Raw genomic sequence first — 10,989 nt, 5'->3', positions numbered from 1 at the left:
GCAAGAGGACAAATTACAGTTTACAAGGCGGGCATAGAAGAAAAAATAAATAAAAGAAAAAATCTGAGCTGAATATCTTTTTTCGGCCCTCTTCTTTTTTTAATATATTTTTTTATTATTCAACAAACTGACATGTAAATTACCCTTTAAGTGCTCCACTCCAGGGCTCTGATCATCTCCTAATTGTCGCAGTCAATTGTGGCCAACAGTCTCTTCAATCCCAGGCGCTTTGACAACAAGCACCAGGATCAAAGGAGGAACCAACTCCCTTCAATTTCTCTCCATTTATGGAAGTGCCAAAAAGACTGCAGTGAGAGGTGAGAGGGAGAGGGCACCAGACCACCACTGTACAGAGAGAGAGAGAGAGAGAGAGAGCACCAGACCACCACTGTACAGAGAGAGAGAGAGGGGAAATTATCACATCACAATCGTCATTTGTTCATAGTTGTAAAACCCTGATATTTGACAGTGCTCCTGTATTGACGTGCTCCGTACACAGGACAGTTACATCTGACAACAAGCTTGACTCACCTATTGGTACAGTATGTATTGTTTGACAGAGTATTGTAATAGCAATTGCCTTTTTTTTTCTTGACGAGAAATATATCGACACCTCTATTTGCCGAAAACTGTTTCAGTGTGCCAGCGTAGGAGAAACCACTGCGGGTACACCTGTTAGCTGCGGGGCTCCCGAGTGGCGCAGAGGTCCAAGGCACTGCATCACAGGGCAGAGAGATGTCCTTACGCACCCTGGTCCAATCTCAGGCTGTATCACAACTGACCGTGATCAGAAGTTCCAAAGGCTGGTGAACAATTGGCCCAGCGTCGTGAGGGTTTGGCCGGGGAACGCCATTGTCATTGTAAATAAGATAAATAAAACAGCTAGTCCTCTTTTACCTACCTTGCAGTGACAAGCAGCTTCACGTTGATTATTACTTCTCTGAGGATGAAAATAAATCACAAACAATGTTAAGATAGACAGCGTTACAACTCACAATGACTAAAGTATGCTCTATTATTTTACATCCTGGTCATTTAAAGAGTCAAGTAACCCCCCCCCCCCCTCTCTCTCTCTCTTAGGAGGACTGAACCTGATAATTGTCCTACCATAATTCCATTAAATAAACAGTGTCTGGTAGTTGGGAGGGTGGGGAGAATTACATGTCATTTTCTGCATTGTTACTTCAGCCTCATCAAATTGAGTTTATTGGCTTTTTCTCCATGACATATTACCCTTGCAATGGACCAGGTTAGTGTAAATGAACACACTGTATTGGAATTGCTGAAAGATTGCTGAGACAGAGCGAGAGAGAGAGAGAGAGAGAGAGAGGGGGACAGAGAGAGAGAGAGGGTAGACATGGTTTGGTTTGAGGATACAAGTCAGTTATATTAATTGTATTTCTATGTCCTAAGAGGAAGTAGCTTGCGTCATATATGGAAGCAGACGTAAAAAAAAGGCTGATATGCAAATGTAGGTGGAGATTAGAGATACAACAATTATTCAAATGTTTTATCAATAACGCATCATAGCCACCCTCATTTATTAATTCCAGGGAGTGATAAGTCATCTTTAAGAGTCGAGACTGAAATACGTTTCCTGTTTTCCTGAACAGCTTACCTTTAGGTAAAAGAGGACTAACTCTTGTCCATGCTAAACATGAATTGACTGTGTTTTATGTTTCTTTCCCTTCTTGGTATATATGCTTCACAAAGAGGGACAATCAAAATATTAACACAGAAATGCTGGTCTTTCTGAGTCCCTCATAGCCTCCCTCCACCAATCTGTTACTTTTCTGGCCACTGGGGACCTGACCTCTTTCCACAGGAAAGATACAAAGTAAAGCAGAACATCTGATCTGTGTCTTATTAAGCTGCGCAACTGAATAAGTTGTCGTTCGCAGTCTCAATCACCATGCACTTACTCTGTTGATTTTAACAAGAGAAACCAACAGAAGAAAAATCAATACGTTTCTGACATAAGAGTTTTGTTTCTAAGCAATCTGTTCTGTTACTTTGTGATCTCTCTCTCTCTCTCTGTCTCTCTCTCTCTCTGTGTCCCTCTCTCTCTCTCTGTCTCTCTCTCGCTCTCTTTCTCTCTCTGTGTCCCCCTCTCTCTCTCTGTCTCTCTCTCTCTCTGTCTCTGTCTCTCTCTCTGTCTCTCTCTCTCTTTCTCTCTCTCTCTCTCTCTCTCTCTCTCTGTCTCTCTCTCTCTCGCTCTCTCTCTCTCTCTCTCTCTCTCTCCCTGTCTCTCTCTCTCTCTCTCTCTCTCCCTCTCTCCTCGCTTTCACATTACTTTATATACACTGAGAAACATCTGAAGTGTTTTTGAGAAAAGCACAAGCAAAGGAGAAGTGCTCGTTTGCCTGTAAGGCCTGTAGCGAATGTAAACCAAATTCATGTTGCGTGTTTGAGACTTCTCCTCGACGATCACACAAACACACACGGTCACCTCTGTTCCCCAATTGTCCATCAATCGCTCATGTTCTTCACTCTGTTACACTGCAAGCAACGGCGGAGTTTAAAATGGCATTATATCTACAGCTATTTGCAGTAGTGGGATCAGCACATCACAGAACGGGTCCCATAGAGAGATCTACAGTCAATGTTGTTGTCGTCATTGTAGTGTAGGGAGAGGGAGGGAGAGTTACAAACCAACTAGAGGGATAGATGTGACTTGGGCAAGATGCTTCGTGTCACACCATTCTCATTTAGGCCCTCATACATTGTATTGTATACCGAACACCTTTAGAAGGCTGTCAACTGCATGTTTAGGGCCTCGGACATACTTCATACTCACCATCGCTGTAAGGAGCTGTCAGCGGGTGTATAGGATATAAGTAGTCATAAAGGCAGTCGTACCTGGTGTGAGACATTGAATTATCTTCAACATAAATCTTACTTAACATAATGTATCATATACCGTACTTGAGGTACGTGAAATTATTCAGGGGGAGACATTAAAACAGTGAAATGTAGAGCAGATTTGGGGTATGTTCTCATGTACAGGAAATTACATAGTCCTGTTCTCCTCCTCCTCCACTCATCCCCCTCACCCCCGCTCTCTTATTTAGTTTGGGGATTCCACTCCATTTGATTCTTTCCCCACCACCACCTGTGCATTCTCCTCCTCTCCCTCCTCCTCCTCCTCCTCCTCCTCCTCCTCCTAAGTTGTAGCATAGATGTGACATTTCCAGGGAGCAATTCCATCTCGGTCCCCGCTCCTTTCTCAGCACAGAACAGCAGGCCTGCAGGGAGTTGGAATCCAAAGATACGTGTGTTTCCATGGGACTGTGTGGGGAGGACAACAGAAATGATATATCTTTGGGAAAATATAATCGTTTTGTGCCTGGTTTGTAATCGCACAACGGACTATGATGTGTGTAGCTGCTGTACTTGTACCTGTCGAGTTCTCCTGCCAACGCGTTGTGGTCAGACAAAACAGCGTATTAGTGTACAAAGAAAACACCCACTATGCTTTATGACACTGCTGTAGCCCGTGGGAAGTCCAATCTGGTGCCTGATATAATCATGAACAGTAGTGTGCTTCAGCAGTGGAGTCTATGAACTGAACGGAGACACCGCCTGTCCTCTGCATTCAGAACACTGCTTCTGTGGAGCATAGGATATAAGCCATATAGGTTTTGTTGTTGTCGCACAACATGCTCATTTAAATGTCAACCTAGTTGAAATGGACATAGCCTATATGCATTTACTGCTTCATGAAACGGTCGTATTTGAGTCCTTGATAAATACATAAGTAATGATAAAACTGACAAAGGGCATATATATGCTGCATTGATATTCATACCAGCAAACATGGCACGTGCAAATAAAGACACTTGCTTTCTAGAGCCACAAGAGTGTGTTGTGTTTCCTCTCAATTAAATTAACAGATTCATTAACCCTAAAGTCCCCTATAGGTCAACCATCGTCAGTAATCCCTTTTCACGCTGTATATGTTTGTATAAAATATTCAAGCTGAAAGCAAGGAGCGGTGTCACTCAGAGCGCGAGGGGATGAATGAGCAGGGGACACCGCTCCAGTCGTGGAGCGGCAGCACAGTGGGATTTGGCAAGTCAAACAGAGACCCTGCACTTGCTTGACATACATTCAGTGCGCACTTAAAATGAATGACTTTGCGTCTTTATCTGGCTTGCAATTGTAGGCTATTATTTGCTGTCAAAGTCGGAAGCGAATCACACGCCTACACCAGTCTTCACCTCTCACACACGCTGTACATAACATTAACCTCACACAAAGCAGATAACTCAGTGGAGCTGCAAAACTTGAGTTGGGAGTAGCCTACCTACCAGCTGCAGTAAAGCGGGTCCCCTTCTTCAAGTCTGTAACGCTCTATCACCTGGCTGTGACCAATAACAGCTGCATAAATGACAACAAAGTTATTTTGTACATAACTAGCTAATGAAAATATAACAGTGCAATATAAATAGAGTCGTAGGCTGTAAATAAATACAATACTGTACATGTAATAATTAACATAATAATAATACTATTACAAACACAACATTATATTCATATGGTTTATAATAATCAGAATTATAATTACTACAATTATATATAATTCATTCAAATTAATTGCAGATAAAAAAATATTGAAAAATACTCTAATAGAAATCTATTTTCAGCTGTGTTGTCTATATCGACTGTCTCTTGGAACATTTAATGCCAGATGCTGAGCACCTTTTCCTCTCGAGCTGTGCTTCCGAGCTCTCTGGAATTTGATTGGCTTCGGACAAAGGCATCAAACAGTCGAGCATCTTGATTGATGATTTAATTATCCATACAGTTGATAACTGCATAGGACAGGACAGCAAATATAATACTTTATTTACATAACCAATCACAGCGTTGCAAAGGTGGAGCCTTCCTCTCCATTTACAGCGAGAGAGAGACATACATTGAAGCAGCAGCATCACCAGGAAATATATTAATTAATCAAATGGAGAAACATGAATTGGAGTAATAGCCATGTCGTATAGTTGCAATAGAGTGAAATATGTTCGTCGATATAACCTTGAATAACACCTGTGAAAAAAAATGAATGAAGTATACACTTGACGTCTTTCAAACCTGGTCAGAGAGATGAGTTCACATGGACTTTGTTTAAAACACACCGGGAAAACTTCAACGAAAGTACCTGTACGCACCTGACTGCACCTGGCACGTGCGAGAAGCACCTCAATATACACATCTCTTTCGCTCTTGTAGGTGCACGGGGCATGCGCCGTTATACATGCTTCACTCATAGTGGTTATTGCGATAGTAAAAATAAACGCACGTCCATAGAGGGAGGCAAATAAATAAACGTTTACAAATATAAAACATTAACAACCCAAACCGCTGATGCTCACTTCCTTAACACTCCGCAAACCTTATATTTTCATCCCTGGTATGTGTGAGACTGTGTTGGAGAGTCAGTCAAACTTCCAACGCTATCATTTTGGTCCGTTTTCCACCTTCCAGTTGTGGTCATGTCGGTTGAATAAGAGTGTTCCAACTTTTCTTCTGCTGGATAATATTATTTCTTCTTCGGCTGCTATACATGGTAGTCATAGTCCGACAGTCACAGTTCATTTCACTCGGATCAAACAGCCTGGGAGAGAGAGAGAGAAAAAAACGTATTACGTTTAGCAAAAGATGCTCACGTTTGGTCCTTCTCAATTATCCCCTCCGGTGACGATAGGTGGCGCGTGTCCCAGGGTTGGTTCTCTCCTCTCCACTGTATTACAGAAAAGAGAAAGAAAAAATGTCATTAGAAGAGGCGTAACACGTCAGTCCGTCCCCAGGTTTGTTTCCTGGAGTGTCTGAAAGAGATCAGTCCTAACCTGCCCTAGCAGGAATAACGGTCCTTCTCGAACCACTATTTCTAAGGCTTTATTATCATTGCAAGGATCCCTGCACATTTCTCTCCACAATTGCTTACCGCTGCAGTCTCGTGTTATCACTACAACCGAAGTCAACCGAAAAGATACTACTATAGGAAATCAGGTATGTGTCCATTTCTTTACCTCGACTAATAACCTTTATACAATGGGTCATTTATAGTTTTAGAGATTGCCACTTAGAGCTTTTGTAGGGGCTTTGGTGCTATAGCATTGCGTTCACGTTAAACTTTCTCTACCTGCACAGGTGGATGAGGGAGCGGTGCGCTTTAAATATCTAGGCTTGCAGTGCGTTTCATCAGAGAAGATGCAGTTTTGTAGAATTTGCTGAAAAGCCCACTCTTCGAGCCGAAAAACCACGAGGAAAAAAATAAAATAATAAGCTCGGTCTTCTTCAGCTTTGGATTCAGTTTCACCGAGCCATGCATGCACCCTTTTGTGTCCAACTCGTTTTTGTTAGTGTCTTTCTGTATCCTTTGGTTTCGTAGAGTAGAAGTTGTCTGTCTCACAATAGGGTAAATATTCGCTTATCATATCAACGTCATTTACATTATTTTGTTCAGATAGCTATAATCTGTTTCATATCCTGTCTGGATAATTGTATTTTTGTTGACACATCATTTTGTGGTATTTGTAAGTTTTTTTTGTTTATTTGTTCTTCCTGTCGTGGGTCGTTCCCCATAGCAATACAATCCAATGGCAGAAATTAACCCACTAATTTTTGCTCGATTAGTCCATTGAAATCATGAATGTTTTCATGTTTTGTCTGTTTTTACTTATTTATTTATGTACGTTTTTCAGCATGATAGGCCTAAAAACATAAAATACGCATGCAATCTAAAATGAATCTTAAATTAACACATTTTGTAATGTTCGTAAATTAATGGTGGAGTTCTTTTACATTTAGGCATTTAGGATCTACGTATTTCACAACACAGCTTTTTGTATCATCTTTATTTTGTATTGTCTTGTGTTGTACGTGATATAATGCCTGGCGGATTGAAACGGTTCTTTTTTCTGCCTTTCTGATATTTACATTTGACACAAAGCCTAACGTTGAACTCACAACTTTAACATTGTGTCATCATCAATATCGGTTACTCTCAATTTAAAAAATGTAGGTTAAAAAAACATGAACCCGGATAAATCAATGTAGGCCTGCTGTTTGCGATGTACGAGTTATTATTTTATATATATATATATATATATATATCGAAGCAGAACATAAAATGGAAACAGCACAAAATAAAAAAAAAAGAGAAATGATCAAACTTTTCTTATTTAAATTAACACAATGTAAAAACGCATGCTTAACCCAGCAGGGCCAGTGTGAATTATTCCTCATGCTGAAGGTGTATCTTTCTCCCTGTCTCCCCCTTTCTCTGCATCCTCTCCTTCCCTGTCGTCAATGTTCACTTCCACTTATCATCATCCCGATCACTGGCATCATACAGATCAACAATACATTGATCGACCCCTTATCGTACTTTAGCATGGGTATAAAATAAACGTTTTGTATATCAGTTGGGTTTTCTATTATTTTCTGTTTCATTTGGCGCCTGATATTTAAATGGATACTCCCAGTCGGTCCAGTGTACCCACATTGTTGCTGCCTGTGTTTGGTTGTTAGATATTGAGCCTGCGTGCCGCTGCTGCTGCTGCTGCTGATTCAAGGAGTCGAGTCCATGCGAGCTGCCATCTGATCCACTCTTATCAATGAAGCACGAGATCATGGCGGATGGCCCCAGGTGTAAGAGGCGAAAACAAGCCAATCCAAGAAGGAAAAACGGTAAGAAAAGACAGGAAAATAACAAACTGTCATTTGCGAAATATGTTTGTTGTGGATCTAGAGTTGTAATGTTGTCACTGTTGACTGTAGTTCAGAGGGGCTGGCTACGAATTGCCAAATGCGTGTTCTGTTCTGCTCTCGTCTCATAGGAAATAAAGGGACACTTCTAACTGGGAAATAATGCGTAATGTGTCAGTATTGTGCTGTGTACACAGGCGGGACTGTCTATCCTTCGTTGTGAAATTAGGAGCACAACGTGTTTGCTCATTTCGTAATTTTTACAGAGACGATTTGATGGAAGTTGTAATAAGTTTAGAGTTTATCGTTGTGCGAAAAGACTGAGTAGCAGTGGGAGGAATTTCAGAAAGTTCCCCCTGCCCAGATAACGGTTCAGTCGCGAAGTCCCTTATTTTCCACCAAGACAAACCCGTTAGATGAGGACTAATTTTATTTGCTGTTCTGTACTTGACGTACCTGTAGATTTAGTTGTTTGAGTATTTTATTTCAGCAAGTGTTTGTTCCTTATGTTACGCATTGCTTAGACTCTCACACCCCTGAGTATATTATGACATTAATGTAATTCATTTGTATATGTCTACACGTTATTGGTATGTTTAGTTCTCGCGTTTTATTTACCCAGATTATTTGTTGTAGTGTCTATCTACTTTCTCTCGAAGCATAGTCCCCTTTTAGTAGGGAATGATTAGTGTCCCACACTGTTGGCAATTGACAATAATATGAAACAGAACATGGGGGGGACAATTCGCAGTGAACAGGCTGCAATAGCTTAGTTTACTAATTTATTGTAACCAAATAAGATGCGCTAAGATGGTGATATTGACCGGGGGTGTGTCTCGTGTCATTTATTATATTATTAGCAATATGAAGTGCTTTGTGTGGAGCAAATAGCGGCGAAGCATACATTTGTCACTCTATTATTGTCAACTGTTTGTCCACCCACCGAACTGTGTTACATGTTGGGAGTTATTGAGCCATGTCGTGGATCGCTTTTCGGAGGGAATATACGTTTGTTCCTTTCCCTTTTGTGGACTGTTGACTACAATACACCCCGTGCACAAGTAAATCCAGCATCACCACATGTCTGGGTCCGGAGATATATTCTTACACGGGAATGCTTTGCATTTTATTTTGTCCCTGGGATTTTCAGTCTCTGTTGTTGTACAAAGTAGCCTTATCAAATGCGTCTGAATTTTGCTCATACTTGTGAAATGTATCCCTTTATGTGGCTTTTTTCCTTATTAAGTGTTGTGTATTGATTTTGCACAATCAATACAAGGAGAGTCATTGATGCTTACAAGTGTAGCTTCAAGCTTGTTGTTGTTCTGAATAACAAAAGATAGGAGTGAAAGTAGGTTCCCCCTTTTCACTGTAGTTTCTAGGAGATAAGAATGTTCTTTCCTCTGAGCACCAGTTCCCCACCTGTTCCAGTAAACAAAAGTTTGGATTACTTTAAAACACTCCATTCAAGTAAGTGTTTTCTGACAAACACACACCTGATGATTGACATTTGCATTTGTCAGAAACAAAAATCCTTTCAAGTTCCCGCCATGCAACAGCAGCAAGCAACCTCACGCACTCTCAAATGCAAAAAAATAATTAACATGTTATTTTAGTCGCTTCCCCCTCAGTGCCGAGGTGGTGTGCACATATTATAGGCTGACTGAGCAAGTCAAAATTCGACATTCTAGATTCTATCATATTTTTTGAATATGCCATTGTGGTCCCGGAGTCCCCCCCCCCCCCCTCCCCATTTAAATTTTTTACATTTTCTCGTCATGGGATGCCTTCAATAGCTCTCTCCCTTTGGGAATGCTGTGGTTGAACTATTCAGACAGAGTGGATTTCATTTTCTCCCCTGGATGCATGGAGAGATGTCATAGGTGCTGAGCTTGTGTGTCTGGCCGATAGATAGCACCCCTATATAGCTATATATGAGGATCCTTATCAGACCGATAGCCAACATACTGATATTTTGAATATTGATAGATTGATGATGTAAATGATTTATTTATGAAATGGGTAGAGAAATAAATGTTGTTTTTTTCTGCATGGCAGTTTTGTCGTGTTTCCCAGAAAACATGTATCTGTAGTTGTAGAATATTTTGAGTAGGATTTAAACGTTTCGACTCACAATTATAGCTAAATTCTATAGCCAGTATTTTGATCTTAGAGTGAGACTCTGGAATTCCAGGTGAATTTATTCAGATTAGGTTATTTGGTCACATTATAGTAGGCAATAATGGTTCTATAGCCATAAATGGTGTATTTGGCTTCGCTGTTTGTTGATAACACACCTACACCGTGTGATTCTATAGGCCCACATTTACATGCTTATCACATCCAGAGTTAAAGAGTGTAAAGTCAATCTCACAGTTCGGTGCAACGTGATATTGGCAACCCTGTAGTTTTGTTGGAGTTTTCTCTCTGCCTGCCTTCCCAGGTGTTGCAAGTCAGACCCAGCTGCGGGGTCTCTACCTCACTGTGTGTTTCTAAGTACAGCTGGAAAAGTACTCCACAAACCTTTTCCCTTCTAATTGGATTAGTCAAATCAGTACTGTTAGAAAGTAGTACTTTGGCACGGCATACTTTCAGTTTACACACTTTTATTCCTCTCTCAGTATGGGTAAAGAGAAATGTACTATGGAAATGACAGACAGTGGTACTGGTCAGCATCTCCTGTATCTCCATCTACTTTGTTTTACGTTCAACTCCGGAGTAATGTTGGAGTTGTGTGCCTTATGTGGTTTTGCCTGTACAGGGCGTGCCATTTTATGAGTTGGTACATAAAAACGCTACCACTTTTTCAGGAGACGTTTCAAATGTGAAGGTAGCAATTCCAAAGGTCTGTTTATCTGACATTTCCTGTAATACAATGCAAAGACCTATACATTTTCAATCAACAGAAAGCCTCTCCATAGATGTTACCATGCTCCAGGATATGTTGATTACATAATTAAAGGTACAAAACCAAAGGATGACACTTTCCAGCTTCTATCTGTCTCTCTCTCTCTCTCTCTCTCTCTCTCTCTCTCTCTCTCTCTTTCTCTGGCTCCAATAGTTTAATACAATGCTGTGAATGTGATTATAAAAGGCTGTGTGCATTCACGCTAAAGATATAAAGGAGTCCTACTAATTCTTTAGCCTCAGCCCTGCCTTCAGCCCAAACAATGGCAGATTCCTTCCAGTCTAAACATTTTGTCCATCTCTATTATTCATTTGCTTTTAAGGTGCATTTGCTCCCGAGTCGAAGAGAAAAATCTCCCCTTCCTTTTCCTT

The 10,989-nt window shown here is 40.8% G+C and overlaps 1 protein-coding gene across 4 annotated transcripts in view; it reads left to right on the top strand.

Annotated features, from left to right (window-relative positions):
• Window positions 1-5,811: 5,811 nt before the first annotated feature.
• LOC139413084 (zinc finger E-box-binding homeobox 2-like) overlaps window positions 5,812-10,989 on the top strand; it is a 77,065-nt gene continuing 71,887 nt past the window's right edge. For 2 of the 4 annotated variants that reach the window (XM_071160131.1, XM_071160129.1), the window contains exons 1-2: window positions 5,812-6,009; window positions 7,534-7,692. In XM_071160131.1, coding sequence (XP_071016232.1) covers window positions 7,620-7,692 — 73 coding nt within the window. In that variant the 5' untranslated portion in view covers window positions 5,812-6,009; window positions 7,534-7,619. The remainder of the gene's footprint in view (window positions 6,010-7,533; window positions 7,693-10,989) is intronic. The other 2 variants (XM_071160130.1, XM_071160128.1) reach the window with 1 other exon arrangement.

Source organism: Oncorhynchus clarkii, chromosome 7, assembly GCF_045791955.1.
Source record: "Oncorhynchus clarkii lewisi isolate Uvic-CL-2024 chromosome 7, UVic_Ocla_1.0, whole genome shotgun sequence".
Lineage (NCBI taxonomy): Eukaryota > Metazoa > Chordata > Actinopteri > Salmoniformes > Salmonidae > Oncorhynchus > Oncorhynchus clarkii.
This window is presented reverse-complemented; position numbering and strand designations above follow the sequence as displayed.